Source organism: Hippopotamus amphibius, chromosome 6, assembly GCF_030028045.1.
Source record: "Hippopotamus amphibius kiboko isolate mHipAmp2 chromosome 6, mHipAmp2.hap2, whole genome shotgun sequence".
NCBI classification, from domain to species: Eukaryota; Metazoa; Chordata; class Mammalia; order Artiodactyla; family Hippopotamidae; genus Hippopotamus; species Hippopotamus amphibius.
Window position 1 is genome coordinate 10,454,007 of NC_080191.1, and position 25,219 is coordinate 10,479,225.

The window sequence follows — 25,219 nt, forward strand, 5'->3', positions numbered from 1 at the left end:
AGTTGCCACTCATCATGTCATTTGCTGTTCTCCAGACAATAGAAGATAGTCCTCTTTTCCCCAGATTTTTTCCTTAAATGAAGAAACAAAAGATAGACTAAAGATGGCTCACACTGAAAGACACAGAGGAGCTGGTGCATTTCTTGGTAGAAGTGAAGACGTTTTTATTTGTCTAATAGGCAAACTGCCTGCTTCACTCGTGAGCTCTCCTTGCCCACTCCCTGTAGGCATTCGCATCATGTATCGCTGTTCTAGGCAGCCTTGCAAAGAGATGACCGTGTCCCTGGTTGGGCATGGCAGAGCTGCTGCCTGGAGGGCATGGCGAGCAGAATGATGGACAGCTCAGCAAGAACCCACGTGGGCAGATGCCTGGAGGGCAGAGGCCCCTGGAAGCTTCTGATGGGAGTGGGGAGGATTCTGAAAGGATGGGGCTCAAGATAGAAAATTATTAAAAAATCGATATTTCATGCACACAAATGTATGGACTGAGATTTGCATGGAGTACCTTTACTTTCTGGCTGGCTTGGTTATTTAGCTCAGGGCTCTAGTGGCGCCAACATACACATGTGACAGAGGCCACCAGGGCCTGTGCTAGAGAAAGACGGCAAGATTCACTGTCCTTTCCTTATGAGAGGGGTAAGGAGAACGGACATTAGACTTGTGATCTGGGGACATCAGATGTTTTAGAATTATATGACACTATCTTTTTTCCTTCCTGGATGGAGTTTGAATTTAAAGTGGTGTCTTCTAGACAGCATTCTGGCTGGTCATATGAACCTTTGTGCTTTTGCTGCTAAACTAGAAATATGTTTTTCAAAACCCTAACTGTTACGTGCCTGGGCTAGTTATTTCAACAGTTTGCTCACCCATTTATAACCAATAAAAATGACAGCTATCCTTTATTGAACTAACCTTATGCCAGCCACTCTGCAGTGCTACCCATAACTGCCTCCCTTGTTTATAACCACTATGTAGGGTGAGGTTGCCCCATGCTTTGAAAAAGGAAATGGAAGCTAAAAGCTTAGGCTGCATCCAAAATCTCACGCTTAGTACATGTGGGAGCCTGAATTCAAATCCAGGTCTGTCCGACTTCATAAGCCCTGCACTCTACAGCCAGCAAATGTGACAACATTTATCACCACCTGCAGGAGAGCAGTAGGGCTGGAGGGATGCAAATGTGAATGCAAAGGACCAAGTCCCCAAGGAGCAGCAAAATTAAATTAGGCACATTCTTTAGAAAGAAAAGGGAAAGCAGATTCCTGCAGCGACAGCGATGATCCTTGGAATTGTGCTGTAGCAGAGGAAGCCACCTTGTCGGCAGACATCACTCTGGGACCCAGTGTTTCTGGAATGTTAGGACTGAGTCCAAGTGAGCTTACTCCTCTTTTTCCCACCTGCCATGAGTTGTACTGTGTCCCCAAGATGATGTTGAACTCCTTACCCGCATTGTCTGTGAAATAAGGTCCATTTGGAAATAGGATCTTTGCAGATGGTCAAGTTAAGATGAGGTTATTAGAGGGGCCCTAATCCAATATGACTGTGTCCTTATAAAAAGGAGAAATTCAGACACAGAGATAGACAGGTCCAGAAGGAAGAGGTTGTGAAGACCCAGAGAGAACGCCATCTCAGAGCCAAGAAACGCCTGAGGCCCCCAGAAGCCAGGAAAGCGTCCTGGACCAGAGCCTCCCTGCCAGCCCTCAGACAGAACCAAGCCAGCCAGCATCTTGATTTGGGACCTCTAGCCTCCAGAACCATTGAGACAATAAATGTCTGATGATCTGAGCCATCCAGTTTGTGGTTCTTTACGATGGCAGCCCTAGGAAAGAAAACGATCACTCAACACGTATACATTTTAAGAGAAGATTCGGTTTTGTGGGTTTGTCACTGTCCATTTGAGAGGCCTGCTGAGCAGGGCTGGCACCGAGCACTGGGAAGGTCTGGCATCATCCACAGGCAGCCTTGAGTGACTACCCACATATCAAGCCTCAGCCCCGAATCCAGTCAGTTGGAGTGCCCAGTGCATGTGTCGCAGTCACAGCAGAAAGAGCCACTTGAGATACTGCGGCAGGCAACAGGAGGGATGACGTGTGTTCTGAGGCTTCATGGAGTCCGGTACAAGAGCATCATGGAAGACAGGGATAAACAGTACAGTCAGGTAACAGCGCTTAGGCTGAGATGGGGCTGTCTGCAATAAAGGAATAAGTAGAACACTGGGAGCATAGGCCTGGGTGCTACTGCCTCTGGTTGGGAGGGGGACGATGAAAACCTCACAGCAGAGAAGACATCTGGCTGGGCTTCGAAGGATGAATAGGAGTTTACAAGGGCACCACAGAAGCATCACATGCAAAGACCATGGAGATAGAAATGTGCAGCCTGAGCAGGAAGGAGTGCTTAAGGACTCCCTTGTGTCTTAGAGTAGGATGGAATTTTCTGAAAGGAAAAGATTAAATTCTATTCTGGTCAGCACTACTGATATTTCAAACAACTAAACTGGGAAATAACCAGACTTAATTGGGAAACAGCAGAAGAATGAGTACTTAGGATATAATGCAGGTCGTGCCAATTGCCAGTTATGCATCTAGAGTCCGGCACATATGAAGTCTGCAATAATTATTTGTTCAATGAAAGAAAGAATTACAAACCATGTCATCTCTCCGGGCTTTATTTTTTCCCCCATCTATTTAAAAATGGGATGGATTGGTATGGGGAGGTGATACAGCTGTTCCACCTCCTTCAGGTCTGTGATCAAGGGCAAACAGGGTGACAAAATGTGAAAACGCTATTGTTAAAGATTAAATGTTTGTGTCCCTCCCAAATTCATATGCTGAAGCCCTAACCACCAGTATAATGGTATTTGGAGATGGGGCCTTCAGGAGGTAATTAGGGTTAGATTAGCTTATGAGCAGGGCACCTAATAAGAAGAGATACCAGGGAGGGAGCTTGCTCTCTCTCTATCCACCATGTGAGGACGTTGCAAGAATAGCTATCTGCAGACCAGGAAGACGGCTCTCACCAGAACCCAAGCATGCCAGCACCCTGACCTTGGACTTCCGGCCTCTAGAAATGTGAGAAAATAAATTTCTGCTATTTAAGGCACCCAGTGTATGGTATTTTATTATGGCAGCCTGAGCAGACTAGGACAACTATGGAAAGAACTTTATATCTGTGTGATATTATTCCAGAGTTGCTATAGAATGGGGGATGGAGCCCTAGCCTGGGGGGTGAGGCGGGTGGGCGTTCTGGCACGTGGCCCAGATCCTGCCGTGACTGAGCGGCCTGCCTTTGGACTAACCCCTTATAATACACAGGCCGTGCAGGGCCAGTTCCAGGAGGTGCCGTCCCGTCCACTAGGAGCTGTGCTGCTCCTCGCCTTTCACTCTTTGTCAAGTGCAACATACGGTATCTGACAACAAATCACTTATTCTTTCAGCAACTATTTGTGTTGTTTTGTTTGTCTGTGTGTTTTATTGTATATTAGTCAAAATTATAACATTTCAAGTCGAATGAAATTTTATTTAACATATAGAGCTTTATTGTCACAAGAACTTAAAAAAATAGATACAGTGTGTGTATGTATATGTGTCACAAGAGTGTGATAAGGTAATGGATGAAAGGTTTTCCAGCAACTATTTGTTGAGAATTGATTATGTCTCAGGCACAGAGCCAGGCACTTGGAGACAGGGTTGGAAAATGGTCTTGCCCTTCAACAGTTTACAGTCTAGTTGGGGCGACAGAGGAAAAGGCAGTTACAGCTTCATGTGAGCGGGGTCTCTGTGTCCGTCCACTCAGGCTGCTATAACAAAGTACCACAGACTCAGGGGCTTCAACAACAGACATGTATTTTCTCACACTTCTGGAGGCTGGGAGTCTAAGGTCAAGGTGCCAGCAGGGCTCTCCTGAGGCCCTCTTCCTGGCCTGCAGACGGCCACCTCTGTGTATGCACATCCCTCCTCTTATAAGGACACCACTCATAATGGATGGAGGCCCACGCGTATAATCTCATTTAACCTTCACCACCTCTTTAAAGCCCTGTGTCCAAATACAGTCACATTCGGAGCTGTACTGGGGTTGGGCCTCCAGCACCTAAATTTGGGGGCCACAGTTCAGTCCATACGGTCTCCATGACAGGGAGAGAGCAAGGTGCTTGGATGCGCAGAGCAGGGGCCTCCGCCCAGACGGGGACCCACGAGCTCTCTTGGGGAAGAGCGCTAAGCTGCCGAGGACGAAAGGATGAGGCTGGAGGCCGAGCTGCTACTTTTTTTAAATGTTTATTAATTAATTATTTTAAAGTGAATTTATTTTATTAGTTAATTTATTTGGCCTCGCCATGGCATGCAGGATCTTCGTTCCCCAACCAGGGATGGAACACTTGCCCCCTGCACGGAAAGCACAGAGTCCTAACCACTGGACCATCAGGGAAGTCCCTAAGCTGCTACTTTCATGAATGCAACTAACCTTGTATGTTTTACTCTTTGGTGGACTCTGATTTATCTTTTTTTTTTTTTTTAATAAATTTATTTATTTATTTGGCTGCGTTGGGTCTTTGCTGCTGCACATGGGCTTTCTCTAGTTGTGGCGACCGGGGGCTACTCTTCCTTGCCGTGTGCGGGCTTCTCATTGCAGTGGCTTCTCTTATTGCAGACCATGGCCTCTAGATACATGGGCTTCAGTGGTTGTGGCATGTGGGCTCAGTAGTTGTGGCTCCTGGGCTCTAGAGCACAGGCTCAGTAGTTGCCACGCACGGGCTTAGTTGCTCTGTGGCATGTGGGATCTTCCTGGACCAGGGCTTGAACCTGTGTCCCCTGCATTGGCAGGTGGATTCTTAACCACTGAGCCACCAGGGAAGTCCTATCTTTAAACCTGTTTGGCCTTTTCTAGGCGTGACATTCAAAAAGGAACCCCAAAGCATCATTCCAGAGACCCATGTGCCTTGGGCAAGCTACCTTTCCTTTTTGCCTCAGTTTCCTTATTGGTAGAATCAGGGCATTGGCATCTATTATTTCTCAGGCCCTAATGTGCTGTGATTATAGGGAAATCCTTAGACATATTCGGTTACATCTCTAAAATACAGTGCTGACACTAGAAGATTGGGGAAGGGGAGCTGTGGATTCTGTAGCCAAATATCATATTTACTTTTGGAGCATTATTACTAAGAATTCTTCTCTTTTCTTTTTTCCTGTTTAAGTCATAACAATGTCAGTTGTTACGGTGTCAGTCCAGGCACTCACAGCAGTGTTGCATGACTTCTAGCTGCTCCACAGTGATTTTGTTCCTTAGGCCAAGGTGACAACTCAACTCTTTTTTTGGTCTGTGGGAGGCGGAAAGGGCTACAAAAGCAATAGATGCTCATTGTGGGAGGAAAAATGAAATCAAACATTTCACAAAGGTTTAACATCAAAAAGTGAGTCCCTTCTTTCTACCATTCTATACCTCAGGGGTAACCACTGTTACCCCTGTGTTTTTCAGACTTTTTCCATTCACACCCAGATATATGTACATACATGTTTTTCCTTTTTTACAAAAGTGGGAGCATACTATATAGAGATCTATAATTTTCTTTTTACTCAATAATATGTCATAGACACTTTTCTGTACCCATAAAAAAAGAGTACCTTCCCTCTTTATAAAACTGACATAGTATACCATAGCATGTGTCATCCATTTGACTATTTTCCAAGTTCTCTCCAATTTTTTTCTATTCTGAACGATCCTACAATGAACATCCTTGTAGATGTAGCCTTGGTTGAGTTAGGATGGATTCCTGAAAGTAGAATCACTGGATCTCAAGTTCACGTCTATGAGGTATTTCATTTTACAGTGAAGATTCCAGGCAAGTCAAATAAGACTTTAAAAATATATATGTATGTATGGAGAGCATTTCATGTAGCGTCTTTTGACCCACAGCTTGAAATAATTTCTTAAAAACCAGCCAATTACTAGGACAGTATATATCGCCCTTTTTTTTCCCTTTTGTTAATGGGCTCTGATTGGCTGGGATACCAGCCTCCCCCTTGCTCCCTGCTTCCTGCCTGTCACTGCAGCTGTGTGATCAGTGTGGGGAACTCCTGACTGCAGGCCCTTGGGCACCCCTCTGGGCTCGGGGGCCCTGGTGGCTACAGTGCCTCCAGCGAGCACTCTGGGCTCAAAATGAGCTATCGTTCAGATTGGCATTTGTTTTCTCAAGGGCTTGAAATTGAGAGTGGGATTGCAGCAGTTTTCACTCTCCCTAATATTTCTTTTTGCAGACTCCTGTTGTGCAAGCCAGATAGTCAACTAAAATCAGATCCTAATGGTTACACTGGGTGCTTAAAATCTCAAGGTTCTATAAATTATTCAATAGTTCTACACATAAGGAAAACTGCCCAGCACAAATTCTCTGCAGCTTTTCATTCAAAACCTCATTTTTTTTTTCCACATTGGGTCATGGTGTGTCGTTTACCTGCTACAGATTCCACTAAAGGTAGGGCTTCCCGCCCCCTCCCCCCAGCACACAAGGGGTTTCTCAACTCCCTGAGCTCACCATCCCAAACAAAAGACAGTTTTGCAAGTTAATTCAGCAAGGTGTCTTTCAGTAGGTTCTATTTAATAAAGTTAATACAAGCTCCTCTGCCCGCCCCCCACTCTGTTGTGAGTATTCATGGAATCTGGATCTGCCAGCTACTTCTGTTTGAAGTTGAAGGCTTGGCAAAATTATACATCCAGCAGGCAAGAAATAAAGTGGAAATGTCTACAAGTAACAGTGAAATCTGTTGCATTGTTTTAAGACTTAAATACTGTGGGGAAAAGAAGTCCTACTAAATACTGTCTTGGCAACTACAAATGCATTTTAGTGATAATCAAAACCTTTAGAACAACAGCTAAAAGATATCTGAAACTTGGTGTCTATCTGCCACTCAATTATATACATTGACATTAAAGATATCCCACTCTTCAGTAAATGCTGTGTAATTTTCCTTTTGAGTTTTTACAGTTAGTGTTTTATGTAAGTCCTTTATATGGCCAAGTAGCCAATTTACCCCCTGCTGCCTTTTACTCTGGTAAAATTGGAAATGAATTCATTAGATCAATTGCAGCAGCTCTAATTTGAAATCTTGAAAAATGCATTTCTAATTAAGAAATTTCCAATCAAGCAGACCTCTAAATCTCAAGTTGTTATTTTTTTCCGGTCTTTATACATATCCTTATGAGCCATTAGCAGTCACTCCTACTGACTTCTTAAGATTGTGTCAGGCAAGAATTGTGTTTCTTAAACCTCATTCCTCTCCCCATCTTACTCCATGTTTATTAATATTTTTTCATAAGGCATTACATTTATCCAATAGCACGTTCAAAACTACTGTTTTTTTTTTTTTTTGCAGATCTTTATTGGAGTATAATTGCTTTACACTGTTGTACCAGTTTCCACCAAAACTGTTTTTTTAAAGGCTCCAAGATACAGCTGGAATACAATTGTAATGCATTTGTCTTTCTTTTTGTACTATTTTCTCTTTCTCCTAATTAAAAAAAATTGAAATTCATATTAACATACAAAACCACTTGAAGGTAGGTAGTTTTCTTTCCTACATAGCAATAACTTCCCTTTCTATCTGTTAATAACTTATTTGGAACACTTTACTTTGTTAAGTAACAATGTTGATCCAGTTATGCAAATTGATACATAATTTACAATCATACTCAAGGTCATTTTGTAGTTTCCTGAGAGATTATGGTTTTTTATGTAGGTTAAGCATGCTGCTTGCCTTAGATGCTATTTATTAATAAAATCATTGTATTTGATAAAACCTTTGGTTTTGAACAATGTGAGCAAAGAAATGTTAATTTCTAATTATTTTATTTCTATTGTTTTATTATTTAACTTCTCCTCCAACACCTGTGTTGTTATTGTGAATGACTAGCTATAGATATATCCCTTAACACACATTTCATCTAGTCCCCTTTGTAAAAATGTAACAAGGTCACTCTACACTTTTAAACCACTAAGTAAAATGGTTTACAGATGCAAAGTGAGCTTAAATGCTACTCATCTCTTCCTAACTCTTGCACTGGGAAACCCTAGAAAACTGAATTAATGAAATGCAACTTAAACTTTAAAAATTCTAATTATAACTGTCACATTAAATTGAAGGTGAGACTAAAACTGCTACATCTGTTAACTAAGTCAAGCGATGTACTATATCATACGTGTTATTTAATGTGCGAACGTTAAAAGTCAAGTTCCCGGCAGAAAACGAAGTGCCTCCATTCGGTCTTCAGGGAATGTATAAATTAACCATTCTGCCCCAAGCGGTCCCCCTCCCTTCCTCCCTCCGCCCTATTTTAAATGTAGATAGGGCGACTCAAGTCTTTTGAATTTGAAGGGCTGCTATCTCGGCCCCATTCTTTTCATCATCCTGTTTTGAATGACACAGAGCACGTATGGATTCTTTTATAAAAGCACCCCCTGGATGCAAGGCTGTTCTCCCGGCTGCTTGCTAATTTTGCATAGCCAGTAGTACTGACTTCTCAAAATCTGCTATCCAAATACAGTTCGAGAATGTTCCACGTAGTTCCTCAAAGGTCTTAGATAACCTCTTGCCTCTTGATTTCAAACCCGAAGGGGAAGAACTTGCATAACTGCTAAATTCCCAGTTGGAGCGGTCTGGAAGAGGATACGTAATCCAAAACTATACGTTAATTCAAACCCTCCCCGCGCCTGGGCAGCAAGGAGCCAGCATATGCCTTCTTTTAAAATCTATTCTACCAATTCACTGACCGCGCAGGGCTGGGCCACATGGTCCTCCCTTGCAGCCAGTCAGCTGTGAGCAGCAGATGGGATCATTTGCATTATTCTTTTTATACTTTCTTCGACTGGCAAATTAAAGGATTTTTTAAAAATTTACATTCTCATTGTTTGCCTTAAATATAAACGTGGCTTCACTGTTGGCTTGGGCTTTCCTGACCCTCACACACCACACCCCTTCAAGTCACTGAGACTTGAGAAAATACCCGAGGGCTAGGTTTCGTGTTTATCAACTTGGAATCTCCAGTCCGGGAGTCAGGAGGGGAAAGAATCAGCCTTTATTGAGTTGGTGACTCGTGTTTTTCTATTTTAAGAGCTCGGCGCAGATATCCCGTGGGTTTGTCTGTGGCATGTGGGTCTGCGAGCGCGCGCACTTCTGAATCTCTGGCTCTGCAGCCTCAAACCTCAAAACTTCGGGTTACAAGTAGAAGGCAGATTTTTAGCTCTTAGGCTTACAAGAGAGGGCGGCCACCCCGCTGGGGGAGTGGCCAGAGCCAGTGTTTCCCAGCGCCGGGGTCGCTCTCCCGCGGCCCGCCAGACTCCATGCCGGCTCTGCGGGGGCGCAGGGGCCACCCGGGTCCCCGCGCCCCGATGTCTTTGTGCCGATCGCGGCGCGGGAACACTCGCCCAGGGGGCCAGAGCCACTGCCGAGATACCAAAAAATGCGGGAGAGGCGTGGGCGCGAGGGGAGGCGCCCCGCACAGTCGCGGATCCGCGGAGAGGGGGGGAAAAAAAAGTAGAAAAAGAGGCTTTTCAGGTCCAACTCCTCGGGTCTGAAAAACCACGTTTCAGAGCCATGACTCGCGGGGGGAGAACACACGGTGTGCGGAGTACACGGGCAGCCCGCGCTGGCCCGGCGCGCCGTGGGTACGCGGCCGCCGCCCCCCGCCCCGGGAAGCGGGCGCGGGCCCACGTGGAGCGGCGCGGCACCGGATGAGCGCGCCGGGCCGCCCGGGTCCCCGGAGCGCGCGCCCCAGCTCCCCGCCGCGGCCGTTCACGCCCGAGCGCCGCCGCCGCCGCCGGTCCCGCGTGTGCCCCGCTGAGGGGGAGGGGCGGGCCGGGGGTGGGGGCGGAGGGGTTGTGGTTCCACTGCAGCGGGGGCTCCTGTGTCCTTGTGCGGAAATGACACACGGAGTCCCGTCACGTCACGCGAGAGCGCAGCGCACGGACACACACAAAGAGAGGGGAAAATACACGGCGCCCGCCCGCCGCCCCCAGCGACTCCCCGGGCCGCCCCGGCCGGGCCCTCCGCGCGCGGCCCCCACTCCGCAGCCTCGCGCCCCCCCCCACCCCCCACGTGGCGCCCCAGCTCGGCGCGGGCCCGCTCCGCAAAGTACAGAACTCGCGTCCCAGGTAAGTGCGGGGCGGTTCAAGCCGGCCGCGCGGCGGCGGCGGCGGCGGCTCCGGAGCAGACGGACGGGAGCGCGGCTGCAACATCCATGCCGGGGTGGGGGCGGGAGCAGGGGAGGGGACGCGCAGGGGGGCTGCCCGGAGCGCGCTCGCCGGGAGCAGCGCCCACCCCCGCGCGGGGCCGAGCCGCCGGCGCCCGGCGCCCACGGGCTCGCCGCGCCCATCGTGCCGCGCGCCCCTTTGTGCCCGCTCGGACCGCGGAGGTTCCATGGCGTTCCGGGGAGCACGCGCGGCGCGCGGGGGCGGGGGGGGGGCGCGCAGTGGAACAGTCCGTGCCGCCGCCGCCGCCGCCCCACTCGCGCCGCTCGCCGGCCCCGCACCCCCGCCGGGCGCCGCGATGGAGCGGCCGGGGCCGCCGGAAGGCTCTGCGAAGCCCGCCGGGGGACTTGGGCGCTCGGCCGGGCTGCGGCCGGGGACGGCTCGGCGTGCAGCAGGGGGTGTCAGAGCCGGAGCAGGGGGCGGGGACTGGAGGGAGACGCCGAGCGGGGAGCGGGAGGCCCGAGAAGCCGCCGCCCGGAGGGACGCTGCCTCCGGAGGCAGCAAATGGAGCGAGGCCGGGCCGCGGCGGCGGCGGCGGCCGGGAGCGGACAGGGACGGGCCCCGCCGCCAGGGGGCGCGGCGCTGCCTCCTCGGCCGTCCACGGCGCGGCTCGCGCTTCCCGCTGCCCGGGAGCCGGAGGCGGGCCCGGCGCCCTGGGCGTGCACCCGGCTGGCGCGAGGCCTTGCCGGCCGGCCGCGGAGCCAGAGCCGGGGCGCCCGCCGCCCCTGGTGACCGCCCCCGCCCGGTCTTGGGAACGCGAGTTCCCACGCGGGCGGGGTCCTTGCTGCGCCGGTGAGTTGGGCCGCGGCGCCCGGGAGGGCCTTGCGTGCCGACACGTGTGTTCCCCGAGGCGTTTCTGCAGAGGTGAAGGAGCGGGAGCGCTCAGGTGGCCTGCCTGGAAGAAGTTTGCGCGCAGATGCCGACCAGGCAAGGATGTGTGGAACAGGGCTAAGCCCTTCAGTGTCGGAAACATTCCCCTTCACCTTCGTCACGTAACTTTTATAACTTCTTCACTGTGCCACGGGGCAGCGCGTGGTATGCACGAAAGCTGCGGCTGCGGGAAACTGAGGCAAGGAAGTGCGTTCTCGGGCTGGGGCCAGAGGGACCGACACAGAGGAGATTCCTTTGTGATCCACACTCCCGCCCCCCGCCCCCCTCAGTGTTTCTTTTTTCTTTTCTTTTCTTCTTTTTGAACCTTCCGTTCCGAATTTCCAGTTTCATGTCTCCCTATAGGACACTGTCAGCTTCCCCCACGCTCAGTACTGAGATTTGCGCCAGAGTTTGTACCTTCACAGTTTTACATCCCCAGCCACTAACCCAGCGTCAGATAACTTAGTAGGTGCTCAATAAATTTTTGCTAAATGAATGGAGAGTCTCTTAGATTCCAGAAGAAAGCGGGGCTAGCTGGCATGTGCGTGGCCCTTGAAATGAAATTCATGGAAATACCAGAGCCTTTACAATCTGTCACATAAAAACTCCATCCCTGAACGTGGGTTTTACTATAATAGCCATCTCCTTGAAGCAATTTAACAGAAAAGTTTTATGCCCTCCCTTTCCCCCATCACACACAAAGCGCCAGTAATAGAAGAGAGACCACTTAGCACCTAGTAGACAGAATGGCCAGCTTTCTAATAATCTGTTAAAGGTACCACATGGATACATTTTCTTTACCCTCTTCCAAATATCTGGTTCCCAAGTATCCCTTAAAGCAGCAAAAGAAGAGTAGAATGTCTAATAATCAGGAAGAAAAAAACTGGAATCAACCCTGACAGAGGGTTAAATAGGTGAAAATTTAATCTCCTTCACTTTGTCCCACCTGCCCCTGTCCTACCCGTCACTTGTTAGAGCTGTCTAGAAAGCCCCTGAAGCAACAGGGAAAGAAACAGAAGTGCTTTTATGAATTGCATTGACACCATGGTGAAAAATTGGGGGATCTGTCTTGCATATACCTCAAATTTTATAATGTAGAGACACATCAAGGTTGCTAGCCAACCAGCAAAAAGAATTTGGTGTTAGTGTATGGAAGGTTGGGGTATAATATTTATGTTTTTCCTGGCGCTTAATTTTGATGACAAATTATGGTTCTTCCCCTGTTATTGATTGTGCCTGTTATTGGCTAAAGCAAGTTTGGGGGGATTTTTTTGTAGAATCAGTCTTTGGGGTGATGGAACTTTTCTATAGCCTCTTGGTGGTGGCTACAGGGATGTATACCTGTGTTACCTTTTGTAGAACTGTACACCCCTACCCTCAGAGAGTAAATTTTAGCGTATGGTAACTGAAAAAAAAAATAAAATTTAAAGTCACGCAGACACACAAAGCATGACCCCAAAAGGGATATCTTATGTGCTTTGTGAGCCCCAGTGTGGTCTTGCTGTTTCTTTTCCGCTCCAGACTGGACAGTGGCTCTTCTCCCCCTTCTGATGTTCCAGGATCTCTTGCAACATTATTATTTCAGCCTAGGCCTTTGTGGTTTCTGGAACGAGCTGCCACACATGACCCGCACGTGCCAAGCTAACAGCTCTCCACACGGGCATCAGGCCTTTAGTGTGTCAAACAGGAGAGGTGCGATTTCACTTGGAGTGGCATTAATGCCTGGCATGTTCATCACGGAATGATCAGACTTTTACAAACCATTGTTTTAGAGCTGAGTTTTTCTCAGCAGCTCACCTGGTGACATGCCCTTCCTCCATTTTTAATACAACTTGAAACACGTTTACGGCTGTCCCTCAATATTCGTGGGGGACTGGATCCAGGACCCCCTTCAGCTACGGAAATCCGCAGATGCTCAAGCCCCTTATAGCGAGTGCTGCATACCCTGGGATTCCACACCCACAGATTTGAAAGGCTGCTGTATTTAGAATCAGCCCTTTTAGGTTTTTGTTCTCTACTAACGGCTGCCTCTCCTCTCCTCTTGTCCGATTTTCAGTTATCACTGGCCAGTGAAATGCAGTTGCATCAGTATCTATAAAGGCATTGAATGCTCAGTGGAAAAAATCACGCGTGGGTCTTTTCTTGTTTGTAAGGGGCTGCTGGTTTGAACATGGAGCTAGTAAGTTGAAGGAGGGAGGCTGGGGATGTGGGGGCGGTAACTTACACAGGACTATGCCCCAACTCTAATTAGCTCATGTGGTCACAAAACAACACATTTGTAAAAGTGGGAAGTACAGAGGAAACTCTGCTTACACCTCCTAGGAAAATTAGTCACCATTGTCCAGTCAGTCACATGAGTGGCTGCTGGGATATGCTGACCCTCCTTTTCTCCTTGACCCCAGCTTCTGGATGCCAAGGTTAAAGTTAAAAGCAGAGTCTGGCACCTCCTACCATTGATGTCGAAGGAGGTAACCAGTCTTTCATGAGGCCAGGGAGGGCTTAATAAGTAGAAGTCCTTAGCTGAGGAAAATCTCACATTTAGTCACACTCAGAAAATGTAGTGTCCAAAGGGCGAGACGCCACATTGCGGGCAGGCAGGGCTGTGCAGTTGTCCTTCGCTGCGCTGAAAGATGAGGCTGTGCTCTGACTGAATAAGGAAGGCTGCGGCAATTACAGCTTTAGAAAAACTCAGGGGAAAATTGCCCTGGTTTTGTGAGGACTGGTATTTTTCAAACTGCATTTGCAGATGTGTCTAAAAATAAAAACAAATTGCAAACATGTCCTGCAAGTCCCATGGGCTGGATGCCACTGCCAAGAGGGCCGGGTTCTGAGAGCCCCAAGGCTCCCAGCCGTTCCTGCAGACCCAGAGACCGAGCCCAGCAAGAGTGGATGGCATGGGAACATTCTTCCTGTCCTTAGGGAGAGCATTTTGATTTCACCCCTTCCAGTTTAACATTTCTTTTTTTCTTTCATTTGAAAGAAACGTTACAAAAGTTTTTTAAAAGTTTTAAACCATTTAATTTAGTTTTAAAAAATATTCACTATTAAGATGCACTTTAAACATCTTTTTTTTTTTTTAAAGGCTTTATAATAAGTAACATTTACACAGTGCTGGGTGCCAGGCGCTTTCTCCTTTGTAGTTTTCACAAAATCTCTAGGAGGAAAGGTAGTGTGTGCAGCTTTTACAGAAGAAAGCACCAAGGGTTGGCTGGGTAAGCCACTTGCCTAGGGTTAGAAACTAAACATAGGTGGAGCCAGAATTAGAACCCAGGTCTATCTGTCCCTAAAGTTGAGTAGGGAATTACATTTTCTTCCAAATCAGCTGTACTACCTACCTTCGTGATCCAAAGGCCTATCTGGCCTGTTGACTTGCTCCTGCATCTGAGCTCAGCCTACAAATGTGTGCTCTGCAGGGTAGGGAGAAAACATAGCTGGGATGGTCGAGCCCCTTTCGGTCCCAGCTCTTCTTGGAAGGCTGGGATGAGACCGTCACCCCGAGTCCACCCTGCCTCTTTCCCTCTCCTTGCCCTCTGCAGCACCCCCTCCAAGTGAGGCACAGCCTGCTGGCGCCCCTGCTTCTCTGTCTGCAAAGTAAGAGGACTTTTACTAGGATTGCACAGGTAAACGTGTAAAACACAGACCTCAGAGCAAGATCTACATGAATGTTAGCTGCTGTCTTTTTTTTTTTTAATAAATTTATTTTTTATTGGCTGTGTTGGGTCTTTGTTGCTGCTCATGGGCTTTCTCTAGTTGTGGCAAGTAGGGGCTACTCTTCATTGTGGTGCACGGGCTTCTAGGCCCATGGGCTTCAGTAGTTGTGGCACACAGGCTTAGTTGCTCCACGGCATGTGGGATCTTCCCCGACCAGGGATTGAACCCATGTCCCCTGCATTGGCAGGCAGATTCTTAATCACTGTGCCACCAGGGAAGTCCCTGTTCTCCTTTTCTATATTTAATTTTTAAAAATCAGTATGACCTGCGGTGGGGAGGTTTCACGAAGTCAGATCATGTGGCTTGGCGGGATGAAGTAAGGTTTAGTTAGGTTTTAGTAAACTGTGTAAATCCTTGCATGTATTTTATTAATGATACCTTTAAAATGGTCTGGGCCTGGTCTCCCTGCTTTACCTTTTGTATGTGGCAGGGTCCCCAGGGTCTCAGGCTCGCATCATTCCTATTCTAGGCCTCATGTTCTCAAGGAGACCCTCGGGTGGTGCGAGTTCGCCTCCCTTTACATCTGGAAACAGGAGTGGAGGTCGGGAAGATTTGCCCCAAGGCGGCCTGAGGTTGGGCTGCCGGGCCCGAACCTTATTGTGGGGCGAGTCCTGAGTCCCGTGGACGTTTCTGATGTGGTGGGGCAGAATCCTGAGTCAGCCGGCCGGGATTTGAACGTAGAGGTTTCAGGAAGCCCAAGTACTTCCCACTTCTGCTGCTTGTCCTGTGTGACTTGGGCAGCCGCAAGCCTCAGGCACCTCTGATTAGCCTGGGCTAGATTCTCCTAAAAGAACTCGACGCAGAGGCACCCCGGGGTCCCTCCCAGCCCCCTGTGGGCAGCCCTGGAGGACATTTTCCTTTGGAAACCTGTGGGGCGCTTAGGGAAGAACCCAGTGATCCCGTGAGGACAGAGGGCTTTGCCAAGGGGTTGCCACGCCAGCGGCCCCCTGCTCGCTTTACCGTGGTCTTGCATCCAGCTCCTAACAAAGACATCCTCCCCACACCCTCCAGTCAGATTCTCTCGTGACTCCTTGTTACGCACTTTGAGCCGGTGACCTCAGCACACTCCTTCCTTTTTCTGTGGCCCAGCCACTTCTCAGCGCCCCAGTCCTCTCCTCCCCTCTCCCCGCTGCATCCTGCTGCTTCACCGTGGAGCCAGGGCCCCTCGAGCAGATCCGGTTTTGAGGAGTCAGGGAAGGAGGGCTCCAGGTGCGGATCAGAAGTCTCCCAGGGTGCCCAGACACAGACACGAGAGACCCCAAAGTGAGGGCCGGCCGTCAGGCCGAATGCAGGCACCCGGCGAGCCCGGCTAGAGAACTGCAGAGCTGCTCTCTCGCCAGCCACAGACTCTTAGCGAGCTGGCTTCAGCACTCAGCTGGGATCGCTGATCTACGAGACTTGGTCTTCTTTGTGTGTTTGGTTGGGCTTTTTTTTTTTTTTTTTTTTTCTGTCCCTCCCAAGAAATTTGGCTTCTTTTGAAAACACTCCAAGTATCAGGCAACGCACTGATGGAGTCTGTGATACACCCACCAGGAAATGGCATTTCCTCAGGGTTCAGAACTGATCTTTTCACCTTCCTGTTCACACCTGGGCTTGTGAGTGCAGACTTTTTTTCTGATCTCCCCCCCACCCCGTACTGAGGAGCTTTTTACACCTTCAGAGGCAATAATTCAGGGACAGTTACGAAATGAAAGGTCTGCCCTAGTTTGTCAGTTATTATATTGGTTCTCAGAGCATCAGTATTTTAAATGCTTGAATGACTTGATTTTTACATTCTTAGCTTGTTGCTGTTTATGGGTATACCTTTAGAATATGACCTGGCTAGGCAGTGAAGATTGCTAACCTTATTTTTTTCATTTTAAAACATGTCTCATTTTCAAAGAATTGCATGCTCACTGTAGAATATTTGGAAAGTAGAGGAAACTAAAGAAAAAAAAATTGTTCCTAATCATCCGAATTGGAGGTAATTAACATTTTGGCATGTTTTCTTCCGCCTGCTTTATGGCAGTTTTTAATTATATCATTGAGATATCCCCTGTGAACTTTGAAGTATGTCGTTATTGACTGGGTGGCCCTGTAATGAACAGTTGATTTTGAATCTTTATACATAATTTAATGCTTGGCTCTTTCTGTCACTAGAGGTTTTGAAGTCATGTGTTGAGAAAAATGTGTAGAAGTTGACTTTCTAACTTTGTATATTGGAAATAACAACAGTGATCACAGGCGATCTCAGTCCAGGTCACACTGAGTTTGTTGTCCCTTCCATTTTCTTTGCAGCTTTTTGTGGAAGTTATCAGTAATTAATAGTGACTGATGGTTATAGAGGGCTTACTCTGCACCAGGATTTCCACCCTCAGCTCTGACCCTAGAGTTCCTGCCTGTGCTTAACTTAAATCAACTTGAAGTAAAAGATGCCCTGGCCCAGGTTCTTTGCCCTTCTGGCCTTTGCTCATTTCATATCATAATTTTCAAGTGTGTGAGGCTCTAAGTGATGGAAAGATTTGGCTGTGGGTCTTTGTAAGCTGCAAGAGATGCAGAAGATCAAGAAATGCCCATTTAAACAGGGACAGAGTTATTTCCAGAGCAAATATTTTCCCCTAGAATGTTTAATATTTAATGTTATTTCTTCCCCCAAAGGAAAAAACTCTTGTAGGTATATGTCAGAGTGTAAAATTATTTGTATCTGGATCACAAAATTGTAAGCACCAGCGGTCTTCTACACAGCTGTGGCACGCAGCCTGTGTTTATTAGATGTGAGTTACAGTTGTTATAGAAACCTTAATGTAATATTTTCTAACCTTGAGCTTCTGACTGCTCTTTCTTTCCCGTTACTGTTATCTTCTGGTATTTACCCATCCTCCCCTCCAACAGAAGTTCCCAGAGCTCTGTCTTCATCCTCCAGTTCCTCCCATCTCTACCCAGTGTTGGTTTGGATCCCTGTAAATAAGCTGAACAGTTGGTCGATCCCCTCTGCACAGAGGACAGTCACCCCACTGGTCCCAGCAGCTCCCCGTCACACAGTGGGGAGTGTAGCCACCAAAGCACAGGACAGGGGGACCGGAGGCCACTCCCAGTGTATGATCTCGAGCATGTTACTAACCTCTCTGAGCCTCAGGTCTCACACCTATGAAACAAAATGATTTCTGAGGTCCTGTTTAGCTCTAAAACTCTGCCTCAGTTTCCTCACTTGTAAAATGAGACTAGGAAGAGTTTTCACCTCCTAGGATTATTAGGTTAATTACACTTAGTAGAGCTCTTAGCACAGCATCTTCCACAGTGTAGGCTGTTGTTTGCACTGAGTCTCCATCAAGTGTGCAAAGCACCGCGCGTGTGGCGAGGAGTTGGAAGGGAATGGCACAACAGGGGTCGCTCAGGTGAGCTGGGGTGTCCCTCTGCTCCTGCCACAGCCCTGTCCATTAGCACCCTCAGCGCTGACCTCAGCCAGGGACTCTTTCCCACTGGAAACCCAGTGACAAGACCCCCTTACTGGTTTTCAGCCCTTATCTATCTCCTCCCCAAAAAACTGCTCACTCCAAATCCTTGTCTCAAAATCTGCTTCTGGGGGAACTTAGACTAAAAAAAGAAGTGATACTGAAATTTCCATGATACATTAAGCAAAAGAAGCAAGAAACAAGGATCTTAAACCTTTTAGGCTCAAGATCCCTTTTTACCCTTAAAAAGTATTGAGGACCCCAAATAGTTTTTGTTTATATGCATTCCTGTCAATATTTACCACTGTAGAAACTAACACAGGAAAAAAAAAAAACAGTTTAAATATTTATTTACCAATTAATTGAGAAATAGCCAAAATAAATCCATTACAAGTTAGTATTTTTATGAAAAAATTATTTTTCCAAAGAAAATAAGTGAAAAAAGTGGTTTACATTTTTTGCAAATCTCTTTAATATCTGACTTAATAGAAGAAAGCTGAGTTTTCATATCTGCCTCTGTATTCAGTCTTTTGCAAAATTAAGTATCATATAGCCTCTGGAAAACTCTCCTGCATCCTGTGAAAAGAAGGAGGCAACAGCATCTCAGTGTTACTGTGAAAATAGTTTTGATCTCATGGACCTCCTGTAAGGTCCTTGGATGTACTGGTAAACTGGCTCTCCAAAAAGGAAAAAAAGCCCAGAACCTGACTGGTTTGTACAAGTGTCAATTTCTGTGGTGTCAGTTCCCACTGTGGCCAATTTCAAGCTACCAACTTGACTCCACTAGTGCTGGAGTTGGGGAGAGACACGCAGTCTGTGCAGGCATCACACTGTATACATGTCACACTTTGAGAACTTCTGGCACAGTATCTGTGGGAGGACTCAGGAAAACCAACGAGGTTGCCCTCAGGAGAGTAACCCCGTGACTGGAAGACAGTAGACTTTTTAACCAAATCCTTTTACACCTTTTGAATTTTCAGATGCATGTGTATCTAGTCAAAAGAAAAGAAGGCTTTAAGCACCTCCCCTTCTGAGAATGAACTCTGTCAGTTGATCTATAATTTGTCAGTCTTTTCAGCTTTTCCACTTCTTTGTGACATTTCTTATGACTGATTCTTTCGAAGCACCGGTGGCTGGTCCTTGGAGCTCTGCCTGCCGCTTGTCTTGCTTTGCCCTCACTTGCTGCTCCGAGCCAGGTGTGTGCTGATACTCCGGAGGCAGTTTCAGCCATTTTTTCAGCATGAGGCCCAGAGGTAGCCCTGCCAGTTACTGCATTGATGTAGCCAGTGTAAGCAAATTATCTTTTGTAATTTGCTGTTTGAGGGCCTGAAGTATCTTGTTGCTTCTTAAACGTTTGGGCTTACCCTTCCTTTTGCACTTTTGGTAAACTGAAGTTTTGCTAATGACCTGATTTCTCCCCCACCCCAACCCATGTGCCCTGCATAGAAAATTGAACACTGTCATCTCCCCCATGAAGAAGGAGACTATTAGGGATTGTAATAAAACTATATATGCTCCTGTGAGCTCTGCAATATTGAAAACCTTTCTTTATCAATGACAGCCACTTTGCCTGAGGCTTCCTAGGCTATTTCATGTAAAAAACCAACAAAAACCAGCATTTTCACTTATTGGATTAACCACTGGAGATTGGTCCTCTTTGAGAGTTACCCACCTCCCATAGGTCATCCATGTCTTAGAACCTGTGTGTTTTAACTAGAGACAGCAGCAAGCTACACGGGTCTCCTTAACACATGTTCCTTTCACTCGTTTAAATCTTCCCTTGGGCTTGGTCAGGGACGTGGAACAGGCACCCCTTGAGGAAAAGCTGATTTTCAGGGATGCGTGGTTGCATGGTTAGACTGTCTCACAATTGGAGATTCGTGGTGAGCAGAATAAGGGCGTTTTGAGAAGGAGAGAATGTTAAAATGAGAAATTCTACAAAATCCCGCAGGCGAAGGAGCCTGTAATCCTGGCAGCCGGCTGGTCGGGTGCTGCAGTAGTTGATCACTCCTACGTAACCTATAGTTGTGTAAGCGAAAGGAATTTCTGCGGTATGCTTGGCATCCAGGTGTTTAGTGTCTGCCAAGATGAACAACCTTGTGACCTTCATCTGGGCAGATGACCAGGAAATGGAGGTAGCAACGTGTGATATCCATCCCCTTTCTACCAGCCTGGGAGGATGTTGATGTGCTTTCTCTTTGTGAGCTCAAGATGCCAGGAAGTGACCCACACATCACATCCCTCTTGTAGAAACTTCTGTATTGTGAAGCAGATTCTATGTAAGCACAGAGCAGCCTTGTTTTCCTGGTGGTGACCTGGGGATGAAATGAAAGATTTCCACCTGCCAGTGATCAGAGACATCCAAGGCTGCAAACTGTTAAGGTTCTTCATGAGAAGAACAGATTTGGCTTGAAATTTATTTTTTTTATTTTTTGGCTGTGCCACGTGGCATGCGGGATCTTCCCCGACCAGGGATGGAACCTGTGCTCCCCTACATTGGGATCGTGGCGTCTTAACCACTGGACCACCAGGGAAGTCCTCACAGATTTGGTTTGAATCCCAGTGCTGCCTCCACATAGCTGTGTGACACTGGTCAAGTACCTGCCCCCTGTCCTCGTCATCCCCCTTCCAATAGTCAAATATTTTATTTCTGTAATCAAAATGATATAAAAATATTTTTCTAGCTTCATTGAGGTATAATTGACAAAAATTGTAAGTATATAAAGTGTTCGCCCTCAGTTTTCTTTTGGTAAAATTGGGATTGAAACAGCTCAGGGTGAGATGGAGGCGCGCACGAAGTGGGCAGGCAGCGCCGGGTGCCAGCTTCGCAGGCTGCGGATGTTAACCGGGACCCTCCCCTCCCTCCCCTCCGCACAAGCCAAGAGGCACTTGGTTTTCCAGGCTAATGGGAAATTCCCCAGCTTCCCAACCAGCGTGGCTTCTTCGCTGACTAGGAGGGAAGGGGCCCACCACACTGCGTTCTGGGTGACTTCTGTGCTAATGTAGCATCTGTCGCTTGTCTATAAATGAACACGGAAATGTTTTCCAAAGCAGATGCACTCTGGGCGTCCTGAACGCCCAGGAAGCCGCCGCCCCTTCTCCCATCTCACCCGGTGAGCCGGCCCAGCCCCCTCCGCGCCCCTCTCCCGCCCCCGCAGGTGGCTCAGGTGTGCACCCTTCCTGAATCACCTTCTGACGCGAGAGCTCGGAATGCAGGGGCTACACGGCCTGCTCTAGTGTCACTTGGTGGTGGTTCGACAAAAAGGCTTCCGCCCACGGGGTGGGATTCCCGCGGAGGCCCCCCGCCGGCGCCTGCCTCCGCCCCGCCTGGAGTCTTAGGCAACCAAGCCATCCTTGCTCAGCGCCAGGGTTCTGTGCTGGGTGTTCTCATCGATTCCTGTTTTCTTTTTTCCTAGGATTCGCCGGTCCTTTCACGCTTTCTGCTTAGCCAGAGGCTTTGTGGTTTTTCACTGTGACCCTTTTATTCCCCGAAATGAACCATGTGCCGGCTCCTCCCTTTCCCACCTTTTCTCTCCAGAATGTAATTTGTCGTGTACACCATGCCCTCTCCAACAGCCCTGTACCCATTCCTCCGCAGCTGCTCTGCAGCTTCTCACTTGAGGAGCCGGGTTCCGTGATGGTGCGGCAGGGTCTCCTGGGGCAGGGGGCAGCCGCGGCCTTCACCTGCGGGCAGGCTCAAGGACCTCTCCTTGAGAAGTCTGCTGCCTGGGCTGCGAATCAGGCCTGAGTTTCTACCGAACACTGGCCAACCTTGCTGTCTGAAAAGAGCACTGGTGCCCACCGACCTGCCTGGGACTCCCTCCCCTCAGAAACACCGAAACAGGAGGTTTAGTTCCTTGGAATATAATGGAAATTGTCTTTGCTAAAATTCGTCTCTGGTAGAATAGTTCTTGGCCCTTTGAAGTCAATTTACTGTTTATGTTCACTCAATCTCACCTGCATGTTATGTTTTTCAGATAGGAGATAGTTTAGTAAGTAGGAATTAATTTCAGTATAATTTCAGTTTTAAATAAATCTTAAAATTTCTTATTCATTCCTTTGAAAATTAGTAATACAGGGATGAAAACAATTGTGCCTGTCACGAAGTAATTGTAACTACTGAGAATATTGCCATGCATTGTAGCATTATATGAGTATTGCTATATTAGTGAGTTGGGGTTTTTTTTAATTATTTATTTATTGGGTCTTAGTTGTGGCATGTGGGATCTAGTTACCTGACCAGGGATTGAACCCAGGCCCCCTGCATCGGACGTACAGTCTTAGCCACTGGACCAGCAGGGAAGTCCCTATATGAGTGAGTTTTGAAGTTATAATACTGTGCACAGGTCACCTAGACATACTCTTGCTCTCCATCCATCCATCTGTCTAAAACACAGGACTACACACCGTTCCACGGCTGCTCGGTGAATGGTTTACTGGCATCCCTCTTCCTTAGGGAAGTTTCATAAGGATACTCCACAGCCTGCTCCCCTCCGACCCGTAACCAGAACGGGCACTCGGTGTGTGCAGGCAGCTTCACCAGTTGTGGGAACCACAGTTCCTCAATGTCAACAGTAAAGGCTGTCATGTGTATTCTTTTCCAATGTTACTACCCCAGTTATACTTTATCTTATTTATGCACGTGCTGCTGTGTAATTTGGGGAATCTCAAAAAACATAATGGTGCTTTTAGCCATGGTGTCCATTCCATTTCAGCTGGGGCAGAGGGAGTCGGCGCTGGCTCTGCAGCAGACCCTGCAGCCCAGCACCAGCACCCCCTCCTGCCACATTCCTTCATCAGTAAAAAGAGTGATTTGGACCAGATCGTCAGGAGCTTGGTAGCTTTAAGAACCCACAATGCCTCTTTCTCCTCATTGTTTCTGAAGGAAGGGCTAGACCAGCACCATCCAATAAAACTATAATGTAGGGACTTCCCTGATGGCACAGTGGTTAAGAATCTGCCTGCCAATACAGAGGAAACAGGTTCGAGCCCTGGTCTGGGAAGATCCCACATGCCTCAGAGCAACTAAGTCTGTGCGCTGCAACTACTGAGCCTGTGCTCTAGAGCCCGTGAGCCACAATTACTGAAGCCCGCGTGCTTAGAGCCTGTAGTACACAAGAAGTCACCGTGATGAGAAGCCTGTGCACCACGATGAAGAGCAGCCCCTGGTTGCTGCAACTAGAGAAAGCCCGCATGCAGCAACGAAGACTCAACACAGCACCCCCCCAAAAAACAAGCAAAAAAACTATAATGTAAGCCACATATGTAATTTAAAATTCTCTAGTAGCCACATTAAAAGAAGGTAAAATAGTAATTTTACTATTTTATTTAGCCCAGTAAATCTGAAATATTTAAACATGTAATCAATATAAAAATTATTAATGAGATATTTTATATTCTTTTTACTATGCTGAGGCTGTTTTTTTTAACCAAATATTTATTTACTTATTTATTTATTATTTATTGGCTGTGTTGGGTCTCCATTGCTATGCGCTGGCTTTCTCTAGTTGCGGCAAGTGGGGGCTGCTCTTCATTGCAGTGCATAGGCTTCTCATCACGGTGGCTTCTCTTATTGCAGTGCATGGGCTCTCGGCACACAGGCTTCAGTAGTTGGAGCACTCGAGCTCAATACTTGTGGCTTGCAGGCTCTAGAGCACAGGCTCAGTAGTTGTGGCGCACGGACTTAGTTGCTCCATTGCATGTGGTGTCTTCCCAGACCAGAGCTCGAACTCATGTCCCCTGCATTGGCAGGCAGATCCTTAACCACTGCGCCACCAGGGAAGTCCTGTTTTTTGTTTTGTTTTGTTTTTAATATTTATTTATTTAGGCTGCACCAGGTCTCAGTTGCGGCATGTGGGATCTTTAGTTGTGGCATGTGGACTTCTTAGTTGCAGCATGCATACAGGTTCTAGTTCCCCGACCAGGGATGGAACCCAGGCCCCCTGCTTTGGGAGCATGGAGTCTCACCCACTGAACCACCAGGAAATTCCCTACTATGCTGAGTCTTTGAAATCCAGCATGTATCTTACACTCACAGCACCTCCATTTGGACTAGCCACATTCCGAGTCCTCGGGAGCCACCTGTGACTAGTGGCTATGGTCATGGACAGCACAGGTGTTTTTGGACCACCTGGAGTCCTAAGACCTCAGCTCAGGTTCACGAGGTCCAAGGGTCCACAGCCTCCTATGGACCTTTGTCAGCCTTTCATTTTGTGGCTAGAATGTTTAAGGAAAAGACTAGCAGATCATTGCAACTGAGGTCTTTTGTAAGGCTTAATTTTCTCAAATATGTTCCGTAAGTGGCTCTCAGTTGATGCTTTAAGATGCATTCTGCCCACATGAAGTGTTGGAGAAGCACTCCCAGTGGCACACAGCAGGCCTCACTGCTTCTGAGCAACTGCAAACAAGAGGATGAAGTTTCCCTTGATGTCGCAGAGTTGTATCAGCTTAACCTTATACTATCTGGAGCCAGGGTTGGGAGGGTAAGGGAATTTCTTATGGGTAGGTAAAAAATTTTTAAATAAGCAATGCCAAGACTTTGTCTTTGTCTTTTCATTTAGTGGAATAGAAGATGAACGCAACTGAATTCAGTGAAGATGTAGAAGAAGGTAAAAAAAAAGCCTTTTTAAAAATATTTTAACTTAATACTTTTATTAGATATATTCACAGGGTTCAAAAATATTAAAAGATACACGATGATAAAATTAAAAAAAAGAAAGATACACGATGAAAAATCAAGGAAAATTCTCTCACCCCCTGATTGGCATCCTTCTCCACTCACACCTGTGGTATCTTATGTATCTTTCCAGAGTTACTTTTTTAAAAGCATCATTTAAAAGAGTAGTTTGTTTCTTTCCTTCCATCTCCTTCCCCCCCCCCCCCCCCAGAAAAGACTTTAAAACCTGTTTTGAATAAAATGTTCTCGTAACATGGTATCATTGTATAGCACAAGTGTGGTGAGATAGAAATTGCTTGGTTG

General features: G+C 47.4%; 2 protein-coding genes across 2 annotated transcripts in view; both read left to right on the forward strand.

Annotated features, from left to right (window-relative positions):
• The window catches only part of PDSS2 (decaprenyl diphosphate synthase subunit 2), a 265,019-nt gene extending 257,378 nt beyond the window's left edge, over window positions 1–7,641 (forward strand). The window contains exon 8 of the mRNA XM_057738876.1: window positions 7,359–7,641. Coding sequence (XP_057594859.1) covers window positions 7,359–7,376 — 18 coding nt within the window. The 3' untranslated portion in view covers window positions 7,377–7,641. The remainder of the gene's footprint in view (window positions 1–7,358) is intronic.
• A 2,118-nt stretch (window positions 7,642–9,759) lies between these two features.
• Window positions 9,760–25,219, forward strand: part of BEND3 (BEN domain containing 3) — a 32,842-nt gene continuing 17,382 nt past the window's right edge. The window contains exons 1-2 of the mRNA XM_057740271.1: window positions 9,760–10,132; window positions 24,801–24,848. Of these exons, the coding sequence (XP_057596254.1) occupies window positions 24,812–24,848 (37 nt within the window). The 5' untranslated portion in view covers window positions 9,760–10,132; window positions 24,801–24,811. The remainder of the gene's footprint in view (window positions 10,133–24,800; window positions 24,849–25,219) is intronic.